General features: G+C 38.4%; 1 protein-coding gene across 1 annotated transcript in view; it reads right to left on the bottom strand.

Moving 5' to 3' along the window:
• The window catches only part of TOP1 (DNA topoisomerase I), a 97789-nt gene that overhangs the window by 7972 nt on the left and 70679 nt on the right, over nucleotides 1-19138 (bottom strand). The window contains exons 10-16 of the mRNA XM_003936386.3: nucleotides 18655-18776; nucleotides 17638-17760; nucleotides 15747-15934; nucleotides 14357-14501; nucleotides 3025-3168; nucleotides 2138-2323; nucleotides 756-824 (exon numbers count right to left, since the gene is read on the bottom strand). Coding sequence (XP_003936435.1) covers nucleotides 756-824; nucleotides 2138-2323; nucleotides 3025-3168; nucleotides 14357-14501; nucleotides 15747-15934; nucleotides 17638-17760; nucleotides 18655-18776 — 977 coding nt within the window. The remainder of the gene's footprint in view (nucleotides 1-755; nucleotides 825-2137; nucleotides 2324-3024; nucleotides 3169-14356; nucleotides 14502-15746; nucleotides 15935-17637; nucleotides 17761-18654; nucleotides 18777-19138) is intronic.

Genomic DNA, 19138 nt, shown 5'->3' with positions numbered 1-19138 from the left:
ACAATTCTGTCAAGTTTATTTCCCTACAAGTGAGAAGTTAGGAAAAGAAGGAAAAGAATTCCAGAACACAGGGTTTACATAATGCCTCTCTATGAAGTATTTTAGTGTGTATGTGTGTGTGTTTGTGTGTCAGGGTCTCATTCTGACACCCAGCCTGGAGTGCAGTGGTGCAATCTTGGGTCACTGCAGCCGCCACCTCCTGGGCTCATGCAATCCTCCTGATGCTCCTAAGTAGGTGGGACTATAGGCATGGACCACCATGCCTAGATAATGATTTTGCCACGTTACCCAGGCTGGTATCAAACTCCTGACCTCAAGGGATCTGCCCTACTTGGCCTCCCAAAGTGCTGGGATAACAGGCGTAAGCAACCAAGCCTGGCCCAGTATTTTGATCTTAACAGACCAATAAAGCAAATTTGTCCTTCCCTATTAAGATCTCAGGCACAGGTTTTGGGTCTCCAGCAGGGACGACTGGGCATTCAGTGAAGGGAAAGCTCTGTAGGAGCAGGGAAGGATAAAAGGTAGGGTTCATCTATCCCCACCCTGAGGGCTTTAGCATTTGTTCTACAGCAGATGTGTCTTCTCTTGGCCACAGTTTCACCGTGGGCTTGGAGGGAGGATGAAAGAGGAAACAGGATGCCACAGAGCAGGCCAGGCTAAAGGAAGAGCCCGTTATCTGCCAGCAACCCTCCCCTTTAGGTTCTGTGAGGTTCTGGCTGGGACTCCCTTCAACCCAGTGTGCTTTGTCTACTCACATTGAGTCTATCAAAAAGATCATCCTCAGGCTGCTTGTTCTCCATAAATAGTTGTAGGTTCTTAAAAACCTAAAAGAAATAAGTGAATCCTAATTATTACTCTTTTTAAAAATCCTAACGTTAGGAATAATCCCAAACTTACAGAAACTTGCAAAGAAAAAAAAGGCACAGGAACATGCATACATCCTTCACCCAGAGTCACTGTTAACATTTTACCTCATTCATCATTTACACAGGGCACATGTATGCTCACTCTCTCTCCATGCATATATTTACAGATATATATATACACACACATCATTATTTGCTCTGGGCCATTTATAAGTACTTACTTATGATATGGTCCTTTAACCCTAAATATTTCAGTTTGTACACTGTAAAAACAGATATACCCTTACATTTACACAGTATTTATCAGCTTCAAAAATTTACATCAGGCGTCCCCAAACTATGCATGCGGCCCCCTGAGGCCATTTATCCGGCCCCCTGCCACACTTCAGGAAAGGGCACCTCTTTTATTGGTGGTCAGCGAGAGGAGCACAGTATGTGGCAGCCCTCCAACGGTCTGAGGGACAGTGAACTGGCCCCCAGTGTAAAAAGTTTGGGGACGCCTGATTTACATTGATATATACTGTTATCTAATCTACTGTCCACAATCCAATTTTGTCACTTTACCTGATGATGCCCTTTACCTCATCAGTACAGAATCCAATCTGTGGTCAGGTATTACATTTAATTGTCAAATTGCTTTAGCATCTAACAGAGTACTCTTCCACGGCCAGCAAAGCCTAATTACTGATTAAATCTGAGACTGCTGCTGGGCTGAATTATTAGGATCCTGCACACTATAGGTCTCTGGTTCCAGCCCAATACTTTAGAAAAAAATTAGGTTGGGACTACGGAGCTCTAGCACCCTCTTCAGTGGTGGGATCTGGGGACTAACAGATTAACCTTTCACTCAGTCAGGAGTTGGAGAGAGGCTAAGTAAAGATGCAAAGTGACAAATGTCCTTATCAGAAAGGTAATACAGGGTGGGACAGTGATTAAAAGGAGGTACACAAGACATCAAATATTACCTCTCCCCTCTTTCAAGTCATTTATTTATTTTAATTTTAGAGACAGGGTCTCACTATGTTGGCCAGGCTGGAGTACAGTGGATATTCACAGGTGTGATCAGAGCATACTATAGCCTCAAACTTTTGGCCTCCAGTGATTCTCCTGTCTCAGTCTTCTAAGTAGCTAGGACTACAGGCATGTGCCACAATGCCTGTCTCAAGTCACTTTTGCTGGTACCCAACAAAGTGCAGAGCACACAAAGCAGTCAAGCAATGCTTGCTGAATAATGAAAAACAAGCCAGACAGTACGGGCTACATTAACTTACTCGTTTCTCAACAGGGACCTTGTTGTAGTATCTGATGGAGTCCTTCCCAAGGAAGTCAAACTCTACCACGTATTCCTGACCATCCAACTCTGGGTGTAGATTGATGTGCTCCACACGAAGTGAGCAGCAACCCACAGTGTCTGCTGTTTCTCCTTCCTCCTTTTCATTGCCTGCTCTCAGAGCAAGCTGCCCAGGAAAGAAAAGATGACCATGAATGAAGAGACATGACTCTTATACAATTTCTATGAATCCAAAACAGAAGCCTTCCAATTCTGTTTGAGGCCAGAGCATCAGTCAGCATGGCCTGGAAACTCTGGGTTCTGCAGTGTCACTTCCTCACCCGCCCCCTGTGAAAACTACAGGGATGCTAAATAGTCAAGCTTCTCTTCTCCCTATTTTGTCTTCTGAAATGGGGATGGAGGAAAGGAAAAAAGTAGCAAATGAAGGAGTGCTGCTACTCTGGGCAATCAAACTCAAAAAGCTAGTGTAAATTTTGAGACAATTCAAAACTTACGTTAAAATATAAGCAATACAAAATTGGGAAAAACAAAATTTTTTTTGTCTCATGAGTACCAAGAAATTGGTCTCTTCTAGAGCATGGTCTTTCAAACTATAATGGTGATACCTGCATGGTTTACTTAACCAATTTTATAAGTTATAAACAACTTTTCTAAAGGAATGAAATAGAGTAAAAAAAAAAAAAATCTGAATCTACTGCTCACAGGCTAAGCATTGTTTTGTGCAACTTTTGATTCAGTTATACACACAAATAAATTTATATGTTTGTTGAGCTGTGATATACAGTATATGCCACAGGGCCTGGGGCAGAGCAGAAGCTCCCTTTGTTAAGCTCAAACCAGACAATGCCAATAGGAAGATGCTTTCACCTTGTCGATGAAGTACAGGGCTACAGCTCTCTGCCGGACTTTCATCTCTTTGGACTTCCAGTCTTCTCGATACTGGTTCCGGATCTTGTCCACACATTTTTTCAGCCGTCGAGCAGTCTCGTATTTTTGCCAGTCTTTCTCACCCTGTAAAGACACAACCCCAAAGGTAGTTTACTTCAGGACAGTGTAGTAAAGACGACTTTGAATATCAAAGTTCAGAACTCTGAACAGACCAGGCACAGTAGCTCATGCCTGTAATCCTAGCACTTTGGGAGGCTGAGGCAGGCAGATCACCTGAGGTCCAGGAGTTCAAGACCAGCCTGACCAATATGGCGAAACCTTGCCTCTACTAAAAACACAAAATTAGCCAGGCGAGGTGGCGCATGCCTATAATCCCAACTAGCTAATCGGGAGGCTCAGGCACAAGAATCGCTTGAACGTGGGAGGCAGAGGTTGCAGTTAGCTGAGATTGCACCACTGCACTCCAGCCTGGGTGACAAAGCAAGACTCCATCTCAAAAACAAACAAACAAAAAGAACAAGCAGGAACTTGACCTTAATTACGCAAAGGTAAAAAAGAATAGTACTGAAGAGAGAGTTTGGCACATTTAACCTGGTAAGAATGTATGCTATCCCGTCTCACTGCCAAGCACAACTGACTTCTGAGGCTTTCCCAAAGTTTCTAGCTTTAATCCTATAAAATGTTTATGTTCCTGGGAAAAACCCACATGGCATGTCCCAAAAACTGACTTCTGTCAACAAGAAGTATAATCACCCCCATTCCCACATCAATTTCAGAGCCTTGCTGCCAAAAGTGTGACCCAATAGCAGTTTTCTGCTAAGCCTGAATTCCATTAAATCTAAGACAACCATTTACAATGTGGTGGAGCCGTCAAAGCAGAACCAAAGACTACAACATGTAATTGCTAAGGAACACAATGACTTCCAGGAACAGCCATCCATAATTATTCACTATTTTCTAACTTCTGCATTTAAAAGCATTTCTTGATGAGATTGAGAAAAATTATGTTTCTGGGAAGACTTTAAAAAAGTAAGAGCTTTTGGTGGAAGGGTTAAAAGTTGATTCTAAAGCCAATGAAGGGTTATTAAAACTGAGAGAAAACGGAATCTAAACAATAGTGAAGATTTCTGCTACCAAGCTGAAGGAAAATACAAGCAAGAGCCAATAACGACGAGTGAGAAGGGGAAAAAAAGTCAAGAAATCCCAGAAGCAGGGAGTTACACAGCATAAACAGACTACATGACATAAACATAGGGAAGGAATTTAAGAATCCAAGGATCTCTGCTTTTAATTTCCCCACCTGTAACAAAGAAAAGTGGTAGTGTTTTCTACCACATATGCCTGGTTTCTGACTATGACTTGGACCCATGGTCCTTGAGACATAAGACCTGTGGTCAAGATAACCAGCTTTTCAGCCTGGGCAACAGTGCATGACCCTATCCAAAAAAAAAAAAAAAAGAAGATAGCCAGGCTCTGGGCGTGCAGAAGCATGAGATACCTAGAGCAAGAAATGTCTCCACGTCTCAATCCTAACAAGTACTCAGAAATTCAAGCTTACACAGTTAAGCTAAGGAGTCATCAGCACTCTTACAATCATGTGTACCAGTGGTATCTACTTGTCTGGCTACAAAACAAGAGTTTCAGTAATTACTTGCTATTGTGGGTGGGTGATTTAATAGTTGGTGCTGAGAAAACAAAATGCCTAAGTCTTATTTCCTGGGGAGCTGAAATTCCTCATTTTTCTAAGTACATTTTGAAATTTTACAGTGTGAATAAGGTGAGATACAAGCTGTCCTCATGCACAAGTTGGTAATAAATCTCCATGACAATTATTCTTACACATGCACTGAAAAATTGGACACAAAAAGCTCACCTTCAACAGTACGGTACCAGTTCAGGAATGGCCTCTTTCCCCTCACTCCAGTGCACATGGAGTACAAAAGCCTGTCTCAAAGTCCCTAGGGTTACATTTTCTCAGTTTAGTCATGCCACTGGAACGTAAGGTAGGAGTCAGGCAAACAAGATTTAGAAAAACCCAACCTACACATCATTCACAGGATACTACCAGACCAACTTTTCTTCACAGGCTAGTTGGGCTCCTGGACCAAGGACCCAGGATTCTCTCAAGTTAAGTTGAGATGGAGGTAGGGGCAGAAGCCATCCCGCTTAGATCTAGCAGGAGATGACTGCCTCCAGGAAGTATGCTTGTCCCTGCAGTGTTCAATACCCTGAACAAGCTTTCTTAGACTACTTTTAGAAAATAAACTATCCATCTAGGTCTTCGAGGCAAGGTCTCACAAAACCATCTCAAGACAAGGAATCCAATGGAGAAGGCAAGGCTGCCTTTGACCACCTCTCTTTTTTCCCTATCCAGTCACACCTCCGAAATGGGTAAAAATATGATTTAACTGATTGTAGGTGACATTCTTTGAATGACTTTTTAAACTAGTGTGCCCACTATACTGTCTCTCTAATATAGTTGCTATCCGTTCAGCAGAGTGAGTAAGTGGAATCAGGATCTGGATTCGAGATTGCAAAGTAGGAGGTGAAGAGGCAAACTGGACCCTGTTTTCTAGTAACTCTTAGACGTTTGTGTTGGGGAAGATGACATTTCCCAGTATTATTACATAGCTCTTTATTTCCCTTCTTGGTCAGTCTCCGCCAAGCAACCACTGATCCTTCAATATGATTATTATCATCACAGGTTAGTTTTGCCTAGTGTAGATTATTATATAAATGCAATCATACTGTATAGACTCCTTTCTATTTGCCTTTTTAACTTAATTTTGTTGTTTATTTGTTTTTGAGATGGAGTCTTGTTCTGTCACCCAGGCTGGAGTGCAGTGGTGCAATTTTGGGTCAATGCAACCTCCATCCCTCAGGTTCAAGCAATTCTCATGTCTCAGCCTTCCGAGTAGCTGGGATTATAGGTGTGCGACACCCCTGGCTAATTTTTGTATTTTTTGTGAAGACAGGGTTTCATCATGTTGACCAAGGTGGTCGCGAACTCCTGACCTCAAGTGATCCACCCGCCTCAGCTTCCCCAAGTGCCTGGATTAGAGGCATGTGCCACCGCACTTAGCCCTCAACACGTTTTTAAGATTCATCCATTTTGTTGAATGTATCAGTAGTTCACTCCTTTAAATGCTGACAAGTATAGTACATTCTATGACCATACCATAATGTGTTATCCACTCTCCTGGGATGTTTCCAGTTTTGCACTCTTATGAATATAGCACTGCTATGAACATTCTTGCAGAAGTCTAGTCTTTTCATGGACAAATATGTTTTTATTTCACTTGGGTTAAAAATACCTAGAAATGGAATTCGTATTTCACTGTGGTTAAATCTTCATTCCATTGATAATTAGTGATGTCAAGTACTCTTTCATTTGCTTATTTATTGGCCATTCCTATTCTTCTTTTATATCGTATATGTTCAAGTCTTTTGCTGTTTTATTACAGAGCTATAGGAATTCTTTGTATAGTCTGGATATAAGCCCTTTGCCAGATAAACATGTTGCAAATATTTTCTTTTAGTTTGTAGATTCTTTATTTTAGCAGTGCCTTTTGCTGAACATAATTTTTTATTTTTAGTGAAGCCTATTTAGTTAATTGTTTCTCTTGTTTTCTGTCCTAAGGAATCCACTCTAAGTTCATATTCTACCATGATATCACCTACAAGCTTTAATATTTTAGTCTTATCACTCAGGTCTATGTTAGTCTTATTAATAGATTTAAAGTTTTTTTAAATTTTATGCCAAGATATCAGGCTCAGAATATATACTTTTTTTTTTTTTTAAATGAGCTTGTGTCTTGTCTTCTAATAGAACTCACCAAAATGAGAGCTTCCCAAGATGAACTTTGTAAGTATATTTTCCTTCACAGTTAGCCCTTTAATCCCTAGGTGGTTACATATAAAAGGTTGTAGGCACATACATCTTTGGAACCTCAGAGAATTCTAGATGCTAAAGAGAAAAAAGGCAGAGGCACTGAGAGTATTTTAACAGGACTAAACGCAACATGATCTCAACACTGACCCTAAAGTTTGCCGTACTTCATTTGAAAGAAAACCAAATGATAAATTCTTTTTGTTAGGTTAAGGCTGGTTTGAAAAACCTTAATTTTACTAAGGGCTACTTTTCTGGGTTGTGAGAGCAGGTAATGCTTCCAAACTTGGCAGCGGATTGTACTTAGCAGTGAGTGCCTATAAGCAGCCCTTTTGTAAACTCCTGCATTATGCAGGATAAGAAACTCCTGGGTTATCTGGAATCAGCGTTTCCTTGGTTGAAACTGCAGGTTACAGAAGGCCAGCTGTCATTCTAGTGCTATTTCAGATCCTATGGGTGGCAGGCACAGAGTGGGGGAGAAAGGGAATGGAAATACACTTGGTAGATGTCTGTGTAATGGAAATCCTGGGAGGAAAAGCAAAAACAAACTGGGATGAACATAAAAAGATATGAATGAGTTCAGGACAACCTTTTCAGTACCTGGAAAAGTGTTATTGTAGTTTTCAAGAATCCCAACCCTTTCAATGACCTTTGAGGCTAGAAGTAGTTGTGGCAATGACTGCAAGTAGGCCAATTCATTTCCAGAAACGGAACAAAGACAGGATATGTAAAAAGTGTACACTTCAGCTGTTCTACACCTTGGTGCTCTTTTTACACTTCAATGTTCCAATTTTTTTAATTGTCAAAAATTCATAGTTCTCATCAAGCTTGTGCTAAATTTCTTGAAAGAGCACAGATGGGAAAGAACGAAACACTATTATGTGAGGGAAGTAAGTAAAATATGAACACAAGAGTAAGCAAAGATGACTCTCAGAATAGGAGACATCTCTGGAGGCTGAGCAGAAATGTGAAGAACAAAAGCATCATGATGGTAGTAGCCTCCCACATAGCCGACCTAAAGCCCTTCATGAAGTAAAACCACCAGTTACCACCCTTCAACACTCTACTACAAAACCGAATCTGTTATTGACTGCTGGGTCACAGTAAGTCATGCTTTAATTATGTTTGCTCCAAGTATGTAGCAATATAAGTGCTCTAGGCTGGATGTGGTGGCTCATGCCTACCCAGCATTCTGGGAAGCCAAGCTCCACGCAAGAACGGGAGGACCTGAAATCATTAGCTTGGGCTGAGCTTGGCTAGGAGACTCCCTCTAAGACAGGAAGTAATGAAGAGGAGGAGAAGAAGGGGAAGAAAAGAGAACAATACATAAACAAAAAACATCTCCCAGTTAAAAGGGCTTGCAGAAAGAAATTTCCAAAGACACAAGGAAAATGGCTCAGAACAACTGCCAACGGTAATCAGCACATGAATTCTTTTCAGGAAACATTTTACGGAATAATCTTACAAAGACTTTCAAGTGAATATATTTAGTATGCACAAAAAGATAAAATCTAAAAAGAACATGAAATTATAAAACAAAACAAAATCTGATATAAAATTCGAAATTTTGAAAACAAAAAGTAATAATTGAAATAAATTACAGATGGAATAAATTTTGATTAAATATAATTAGAAACAGAATTAGTGAATTGGAAGTGAGTGAGAACTCACCCAAAATGAAGTATTCCCCGGAACTTAAAAGTTGGAAAAAAAAAATCAGATATGAAAACATAGTTTAAAAAAGACGTCTAGATTGAAAAGTGCCAACACTCATCTAATAGGACTTTAAAAATGAACTAGAGGGAATGGTCTAGAAACTGCAAGAAGTAATGACTGGTAATACTGTAGGATAAAATACATTAGTCCTCAGATTGAGTCTGACTATAAAAACATACCTATCCCTGAATACAGAATGTATCAATGATAAGACACTTTCTTTATTGGAGAAAAGACAGATTATGAGTTAAGATGAAAATAAAAAAATTTTCAGGTAAATAAAGGTGAGTGAGTGCCACTGTTGGATTTTTACTAAAAAGAAATTAAAGGGTGTATTTCAACAAGACAAGAAACCTCAGAAGGTATGAGATACAAAAAACACTGAGTATAGAAGTTAATTAAACATTTGACGTGACTGCTGTTGACCACGGCAAGGGTTAGGGTTTTATGAATAACTGTATTTAAAAATAAAAAGTAAAACTTAAAGAAACGTAAAATATAAGAACTGAAAATGAAGAACTAAAATTGTTTTTGTAGATAATTATCTATGCAGAAACCCCAAATGACAGATACTTTTAGAACTAAGAGTTCAGCAACCCTAAACAACTCTGAGCACCTCTTCTATTTGCTACCAGATAAAAGATCAACACCCCAAAATTATAAGCATTACCACTTCAGGAATAACCAACAGAAACATAATGGGGAAAAAAAAAATCTCATTCACATTAGCAGTAAAAATGACAAGATCACTTAAAAAAATTGAAAATGTCTAAAACATTTACAAAGAAAATTACAAAACTATATTGGTGGATACATTCAAAAGACATGAATTAATGGAGAGACGTATAACATGTTCATTAATTGGAAACTCAATTATATTGTCAGTATCTTTCCCCTATTAATCTATAAGTGTACTGCAATTCCAATAAAAATCTCAACAGTTTTCATTACAATTTGACAAGCTTATCTTAAGTTAATATGAAACAGCAGAGGGCCAAGAATAGCCAAAGCAATTTTGAAAAATCAAACAAACTTGTCCTACTCAATAGACTTCATAAAGCTACAGTAGTTAAGACAGTATGCTATTGATGCAGAAACAGACACACTAATTAAAGAGGACAGAGAGCTCACAAACAGTCTGACATACATGTAGATATATCTGATATACGACAGAGGAGGTAATATAAATAGTTTTGTGATAACAGGTTACTCATTTGGAAAATATATTAGATTTCAACTTCATTCCATACACCAAAATACATTCTACTGGATCTAAGATCCAAATGTAAAAAGCGAAACTTCAGAAACATTAGTTAGCAAGGATATGGAAAAAGAGGAATACTGTGTGGGTGGGGGTGGGAGGGGAGGGAGAAGAATAATGATGTAAATTGAAGTACTTAAGAGAACAATTTGGAAATATCTAATAAAGAATGTATAAAACAAATTTTCATCCGTATCACAAGAAAAATGTGTTTCTTCCAGCACTGTTTATAAGAACAGGAGACTGTATAACAACTCTAAATGCCTCTTAACGAGAGAATAAAGGCCGGGCACAGTGGCTCATGCCTGGAACCCTTTGTGAGGCTGAGGTGAGCAGATCACTTGAGGTCAGTTCAAAACTCTCCTGGCCAACACGGTCAAATTCTATCTCTACTAAAAATAAAAAAATTAGCTGGGCATGGTGGCATGTGACTGTAATCCTAGCTACTCTGGAGGCTGAGGCACCAGAACCACTTGAATCCGGGAGGCAGAGGTTAGAGTGAGCGAAGATCAGCCACTTCACTCCAGCCTGGGTGACAGAGTGAGACTGTCTCAAAAAACCTATAAAACCCAACAGAATTAAGTTTTTATTATATGATAGAATACCATGTAACAAAATGGATTAATTAAAAGTGTAGGTTAAGATAATAAAACCTCAAAATCAAAGCTGGAGAGAAATAAGTTGCAGAATGATCCCAATAACATACCCAATTTAAAACTAAAACTTTGTTTTTAGTTTATAGTATGTTTTTATAACATATTGTTTTATACATATGGTTTTACAATATATATGTTTTTAGTGTATAATAGTTTGCAACATACTGTAAAAATGAGTTTTGGCTTTAAATTAGCAGGTTACTGGTATGTTACATATTGTAAAATTACATATTGTTTATGCACACATATACTGTAAAAATACAAAAAAATATACATGAGAATAAAAACATGGAATTCATAGTAATCTATAGGGAAGGAGGTGAATGCTATACAGGTGGCTTCAGCTATGTTTACCGAAGTATTTTTTATGAAATAATTGAGCACATAGGACATCATTTTAAGATTTGACAAAGCCAGATGTTAGACATACAAGTTTTCATTACATGATTATCTATTCCTGCATGTTTGAAATATTTAATTAAAAATAAACCCCTAATGCTTATATCTATTTATTTTATTTTTAATCTAAAAAGAGAATGCTTATTCCACTGGCAATATAAAAACGATTCAAGGCACTATTCTACTTAGGAGACAGTCTAAAAGAGAACTGAGAGCAAGCTCAAGAAATTATCATTTCTTTTTCGCCTAATGGTACCACTTTTCCAGGCCTTGAATGATTCCTCTTGGGATCCCACTGCAGTTCAAATCAGGCACTTTGTCCTGAGAATAAGGTTCAGAGTCTAACTGTGGGTGACTTTTAGGTTCACTACCATAACCATCATCCAGAAACTTGCAAAAATGTCTGTTGTGTATAGCGGTTAGCTGGATAATGTCAGATAAAATTGGCCGGCTCTCTGCCCTTGAGGCATTCTACCTGGTCTGTCTAACAAGGATCTCAGCCCTCAGAGAGGCTCCTACAATTAACTCTAATCCTTACCTGTACAAGTACTCAGCATACATATGTATCTGTCACCTCTCTATCCCCATTGCCATCATTTGTCTAAGCCATCACCATTTCTTGCCTGAAGTACTGCAACAGCCTCTCATTGGCTTTGTGTCCAATCCAGTCTCTACAAAGCAGCAGTAGAATGATCAATTATGTAACAAGTTTCCACAATATAAATCTGGTGTTACTTCCCTCTTTAAATCCCAAGTTGGTGGCTTCAAAGGAAAAGTAAAGGGTACCATCTGAGAGTATACCAGGGTACCTGATCCAGCCTCTAGGGTTCAGGGATGGCCTTTCTGAAGAGGTAACAAAGATGAGATTTACAGAATGAATAGGATTGTATCCCTGGAAAGAATAGGCGAATGGGTGTTTCTAATAGAGAAAATAAAGTAACCTTTTGAAACCCCAGAAGTGAGAAACAGCTTGGTAGTTTTGAGGCAAGAAAGGCAGGAGAGGAAGCTATATAGTGAGGCCAGCCAGATCTTCAGATACTACTTAAAAAAAAAAATTTTTTTTTACATTATCCTTTAAATTTATTTCCTCAGGCCATCCCTGAACCCCAGAGGCTGGATCAGGTACTCTGGTATACTCTCAAATGGTACCCTGTACTTTTCCTTTGCAGCATTTATAACAGTAGATGTCACAGGAAAGCATAAGGAGACTGAAGATCTAAGTTATATTCTAAGAAGATTTAAGTTATTCAAGTTACTAGCCACTGAATCTTGGGCAAGTTTTTGGGCCTCCCAGAGACAAAATTTTCTCATCTATAAATAGTGTCATTAGTATACCTGCGGTATGCTTAAATGATCCAAATGTCAACTTATGTGAAAATGTTTTTAATACTGTCATTTTGATGATTTTTAAGTTGTGGTAAAATACACATACAATTTACCACTAGTTACATTTAGTAGCACATTCACAATGTTCTGCAACCATCACCACTTGGTAATTATTTTTATCACTCCTTTTTACAACCCCTATACCTCAACATACGCTGCTTACCACCCCTCCCCTTTTGTTCACAACACAGTTCTCTCTGTTTGAAATACTACTTTTAAGATCAACTTTAACCTAATTTTCTTCATAAAAGTTTTTGTTTATCTCTAGGTGCTGCAAATAACTCCTCTGTTTATCTAATGCATTTAACTTTTATCTTTCTTCTAATACAACTGAATTCTTACCTAATTTGCCCACCAGCCTATAAGTTCCTTGAGGGCTAAAACTATTGTTTTTCTGTATATATACAGCTTTGTGATACTTCAGATGAGGGATACATGTTTCTTTAAATGACTCATCTGTTCATCATGAGGGTTCTCTTTCTGATTTTGTACTTACCAAACTAGGAAAAGTATATTTTATTTTTATTTATTTTATTTATTTTTTTGGAAGGGATGGACAGACTTTCAGTCTGTTGCCCAGGGCTGGAGTGCAGTGGCGTGATCTCAGCTCACTGCAACCTCTGCCTTCCAGGTTCAAGCAATTCTCCTGCCTTAGCCTCCCAAGTAGCTGGGATTACAGGCACCCGCCACCACACCTAGCTAATTTTTTTATTTTTAGTAAAGACAGTGTTTCGCCATGTTGGCCAGGCTAGTCTCCAACTCCTGACTTCAGCTGATCGACCTGCCTTGGCCTATCAAAGTGCTGGCATGACAGGCTTGAGCCACTGCACCTGGCTGGAAAAGTGTATTTTATAATTGAAGAAAATATATAAACAGGTATTTTTCATTAGAAAAACAGTGATATATAGAAGAACACAAGGCTAAAAGCCAAAAAATATACAGTTTAGTCTTCCCTGTTCACACAGCCTTTTTAGTTGTGGCTTTCACATCTTAACAGATGTTATAACCTATGAACCAGGATCAAGAATGTCTTTAGTCCCAGGTCTCCTGCACATAAAACAGTCACAGTCTACATAGTTTCTAATAGAGAAAATAAAGTAGGCTTTTGAAAGCCCAGAGGTGAGAAAGAGCTTGGTTGTTTTGAGGGAAGAGGCGGGAGAGGAAGCTATATAGTGAGGGCAGCCAGATCTTCAGATATTTTTTTGAGTCCCACGAACTTCTTCCCTCCAATATACTATGAAATATAAACCTAACAGACAAAAACACAGGCAAGGAAGAGGAAGCAATATAGTGAGGCCAGGCAAGAAACTGGAAACTTCTTCCCAGGAAGAAGTTTGTGGGACTCTCCAAAGCTGGATATACTTAGCTATTTGGCTAACAAGAACTGATTCCCAAGACAGCTATCTCCTTGCAATAACAGTATCAATAAATTACAACGCATAGGTATGTAACATAGTTTATGATGTACTTTCACACACAATCATTTCATTTGGCCCTGGTGAACCTACCCAGGTGAGACTGTAAGGAAGCCAAAAGTAATATAAGACACTGGATTTTACAACTTGTTTCAGGATAAACAGCAATTATATTCTCTTTCTCATAGCCAAGAAAGGTGAGGAAGTGGAAGAAAGCCAATATACAACCACCACACTTCAACACATTCTGACCACTGGATGGTATAAGCAATGTCAAGGCAGGCACTACATCTATCTTGTTTACCAACATAATTCCTAGCACCAAACATATACTGTGTGTGGCATATATTGGAATTTCAGTAAATATTTGTGAATTAATAAATGAATAAGATTACAATGTGACCAAAAAAAATGGAGGCACTATAGGAAGATCACCATAATGCTAACTATCGAAGTGCTTACATTCTTTCAATGGGGAGGGTTTTTAACTTGTCAAAGTGATTCTAGGGGACGAAACATTATATTTCAACAAAAAAGGGTTATTATCAGCTCTACGAACCGGTATCTCAGCTATCAGCTATCCCCTTACCTTGATTCGTGAACTAGGGTTAAGCATGATGTACTTAATGGAACCTTGGATGTTCTCTGTCCAGGAAACCAGCCAAGTAACCTTGTTATCGTGTCGGACCTCTTTCCACTTATGTCCTGGAGGAGGAGAAGGAACCTTGGCATCTCTGGAAATAACAGAGCAAGAGGATAGTGAAATGAGACGTAAGGAATGATTTTACCACATATTTTTCCAAGTTATCTTCTTAACAGTCAATGCAGTAGTCCCACCTTAGGTAAGGTTTTAGTTACCCTCATCTAAAAACATCCACGTCATCTGAAAACATTCCATACAAAATTCCAAAAATAAACATTTCATGGCTAGGCTCAAGCCTATAATCCCAGCACTTTGGGAGGCTGAGACTCACAAGGTCAGGAGTTCAAGACCATCCTGGACAATATGGTGAAACCCAGTCTCTACTAAAAATACAAAAATTAGCCGGGTGTGGTGGCACATGCCTGTAGTCCCACTTACTTGGGAGGCTGAGGCAGGAGAATTGCTTGAACCTGGGAGCAGAGGTTGCAGTGAGCTGAGATCACATCACTGCATTCCAGCCTAGGTGACAAAGCAAGACTCCGTCTCAAAAAAAAAAAAAATTTTTTTTTTTCATAAGTTTTAAATTGCACATTGTTCTGAGGAGCATGATAAAATCTCTTGTAGTCCTGCCTAGGACCTGTGAACCATCCCTTTGTCCAGCATATCCATGCTGTACACGTCACTTGCCCCTGGGTAACCTAGTAGTTGCTTTAGTTATCAGGTTGACTCTAATGGTTTTACAGTGCTTGTGTTCAAGTGACCCTTCTTTTACTTAATAACGACCCCAAAGTGCAAAAGTAGTGATGCTGGCATTTTGGATACGCCAAAGAGAAGCTGCAGAGTACTTTAAATGAAAGGTGAAAGTTCTGGACTTAAGAAAAAAAACAAAAAACTATATGCTTAAGTTGCTAAGATCTAAGGTAAGAATGAATCTTCCATCTGTGAAACTGGGAAGGAAAAAGAAAGCTGTGCTGGTTTTGCTGTTGTACCTCAAACTGCAAAAGTTAGAGCCACTGTATATGATAAGTACTTAATAAAGATGGAGAAGGCATTAAATTTGTAGGTGGAAGACATTAACAGAAATGGGTTCTAAGTGATAGCAATTGTGTCAAAGTTTCAGGCATCCACTGGGGGTCTTGAAACATATCCTCTATGGATGAGGGGAGACTACTGTACCTCAAAAACATCTGGAGACCTATACATGGAAATACTGTCCTGTTCTTAAGTATCTCCCTTCCCAAACAGTCCTGTGTAACCTGGGAAATATTCCCAAGTACTGAGAACAAAGGACGCCCTCCACCTCCTTTCTGGCCCACAGGATGAAGTATGAGCTCACTTGCTACAGTTGATGATTATATCTTCGGGCATGATTCGTCTCTTCAGCATGCCCATCTTGGGGTGGTTGCCACGACCACGGAAAAGCCCAGGAGGCTCTATCTTGAAGTTAGCAATCCTCTCTTTGTGGTTATCCATAATACAGAAGCCATATTCTTTCAGTAATTTTTCATTCTCCTCTTTGATTTTCTGGAAGATAGCAAGAAAGTACTCAAAATAGATTCAGATTGCTGTTCTCTACTAATACATTTTCATCTCTTGCGGGAGACTAGGTCAAGGTAGAGAAAACTCAGAAAATCATTAAAAAATAAGTTCAAATAAAGGGAAACTTCTAGTGGTTTTCTCAAAATTAAATACCCTGAAATTCTCCAAAAAGACTTGCTTGTAAGGGTTAACTTCAACTAAATTCAAAACTGATTGTTGTGTCTTAAATGATATATGTTTATACGTGTTGTTCAGGTGTTTTTAAATGTACTTTAAAAATTCATACTGCTTTATTGAGTACTGTCAAAACAGGAGATGGAGAAATCTCATAGAGCCTCATGAAAGAACAGCTCAAGCCATTTAGTTAAACAGCAGTTAAACAGCTTAAAAACATTGGTTTTTAAACCCAGACAGATCTGTCACTAATTCTTTCATAGGGATACAGGTATATACACTCTATACTATGATCCTTGTTCCAAAAAGCTGGGGTATGATGGGGGAGATTTTGAACCTCCTTACCCTCTATTGACTCTTTGCCGTATTATATACTTATTGATTCAATTTAACTAAGTCCTGCTGCCTTGTGGATGGGAACAGACACAGACCTTGGCTGGCAGCAGGTGTCCTTGGCAGGGGCTCTGGCAAGGAGATGTTTATAAAATCTATCTTTGAATCGAAATTCTAAGAACAAAGCTCCAAAGTGATATTTTAAGTTTCAAAATGCCCCTGAAGTAAATAATATACTAAATTTCACTAACTTGGAATGTTGAGGATAAGACTTACCTGTGAATGAAGAGTCTGATGCCTTTAACATTCTTATAGTAACTCACTAATTTTTAAAGCAATGGTCAAATAAGTACCATGAAATAATGAGTTACATAAATACAACAGTCTAAATTATATAAACATGCAAGTCCTTTAAAATACTGAAACTACAGGGATTTGAAGTGCAGAGAATTCCTTAAAATCCTTAATTTCTGGACTTGTGATTGGAAAAAATGAAATTCTACCCTGGATTCCTCTAGTTCAGGGGCTTTTTCTAAAAAGAAAGTATTTTAGGCTTGAATGCCACATAGTCTCTTTTGAAACTACTCATCTCTGTCATTGTTGCATAAACACACCCATATATAATATGTAGACAAGTATGGGCAGCTGGTTCTAATAAACTTTTTTTTTTTTTTTTTTTTTAAATAAAAACAGGCAGCCTGTACAAGAAAAACGACATCCCAGCTGGATACCAGAAAGATCCTTCAGTAATGAGGATGGCCAAGGCTGGAAGATGGAGATGGATGAGCATGGCAAGATTCCAGAGTTAACCAGATCAAAAAACAGGGAGGTACATGGCCAGTATGATTTCATCTGTTTTAAATCCTTAATGTCCAGTAGCCACTGTGGGACAGGTCTGCCCATCCTTAATTACTATATTATTGGCTGCAGTTACTGACTGGTTTTTAGGTCATTGAGACACCAGGGTTCCTATAGGGACCTACTGAGCAAAGTACTCATTCACAATTTTCAGTCTAACTAAGACCTTTTAAGAAAATTTAGACTTTGAGAATTCTAAGTCTTTAGCACAGAATGATGTGAAATCACTCAAATCAATGTTTTGTCATAAGAACCAACAAGAAAATTAAATAAACCAATCATGATTCCAAAATTCTCCAGAGGTTTAATAAATTTTGTAGTACCAGTTTCTCTTCTTTGCTCATCTGTTTCCGAGCTTCCGACTGGGCTTTGAAATACTGGCTCATCTGGGTAAAATCACATTTGCTTAGGTTGGTGATAATGTTCTTCTCTTCATTAGTCATTTCCTAGTCAAAAGAAAAGTGGAAGATGAAACAAAAACATACTAATAAATCCTTGGGTTTCTTTGCAATTACACCCAAGCACCATTTTTTTCAGTCAAAGGTTTCTAGAAGCCAATCTCAATTAATGAATTTTGAAAAAAAAAAAAAAAAAAAAAATACAGTTGAACTACTTTATTCTATTACAAAATATGTATTTAATAATGTAAAAATGTTTTAATATGACTTATCATGGAAAAAGATGAACTCTTAATGTGGTTTCTTAGACTCCATGGCACACTGCCCCGAGGCATATGAACACAAGTTTGAAATCATTTGTTTTAGTAACAACAGAAACATTTCCATACTGATTCTCTCTTAGAAACATTACCCCTATTCTATTCATTTATTAAATCTGCTTTTCGGAACTAGTTCAGGAAGTAAACTTTGCTGCTGCCTTTGTCCATATTATCCAAATTGAGAATAATGAGATTTTTAAAAATCACCTAGGCAGATACAGCATATGTGGTTTCAAGAGTAGAAAGTACCTAAAACAAATGAGCAAGAATTAACAGGGAGTAGGACATCAGATTAACATTTCTCTTTGCAACAGCCGACGTGGGGCAGTCCTGCAGAGACAAACTTTCCTGTGCGCAACTGGAGTTGAGGTTTTCTGTATGGCCTAATCTGATACCCTCCTGCAATCACATGAGAGCCAACAGCAAAGATATACAAGTATTTTTGTTGGACAGAAACCCTACATAATATAGTAAATGAACAGACAAAAAATTCACAAATTTAAATACAACAAAAATCCATAAAACTCAAATTTTACATCAGGAAATATTTTGGAAGATTATAATTACTTAGTACTTGACTGTTTTGCAAGGTACTAGGATTTTAACACAGGGGTTACAGTACCTTTCTCCAGTCTTTAAAGAAATTTTTCCTAAATATTTCCTTAGTAGTATATTCATGGTCGAGCATTTTTGCAAAGAACGTAGCTACTTCTTCTGCTTTGGGGCTCAGCTTCATGACTTTACCTAGAGAAAAAAGTGGTTCCAAAAAGTGAGGTATAGTATTCATGTTCTAAGTATAAATACCCAGGGCTAGCGAATTCTCTTTAATAATGGTCTTCTCATGGTATATAAAGGTCTGGTGACATATAGTAACAACAACAACAAAGACAACATACTGATTTATATCTACTTGTACAAATTCTCCTTCTCTTTAGCATATATTTACCTGGGTCATTCTCTGGAGACTATGCCAGTTAATTGTTCCCAGGTGCCTGCTCAGGACAGGGATGACCTGGGGGAGGCCCAGTCACTCTTCCTTTTCCTTTCAGCAAGCAGGGTCCTTTACACCTCTTCAATGGTTTTTAAAAATCAAATCCTCAGAGGGA

This window comes from Saimiri boliviensis, chromosome 9 (assembly GCF_048565385.1).
Source record: "Saimiri boliviensis isolate mSaiBol1 chromosome 9, mSaiBol1.pri, whole genome shotgun sequence".
NCBI lineage: Eukaryota > Metazoa > Chordata > Mammalia > Primates > Cebidae > Saimiri > Saimiri boliviensis.
The sequence above is the reverse complement of the archived record's forward strand: the minus strand, read 5'-3'. Positions and strand labels throughout refer to the sequence as shown.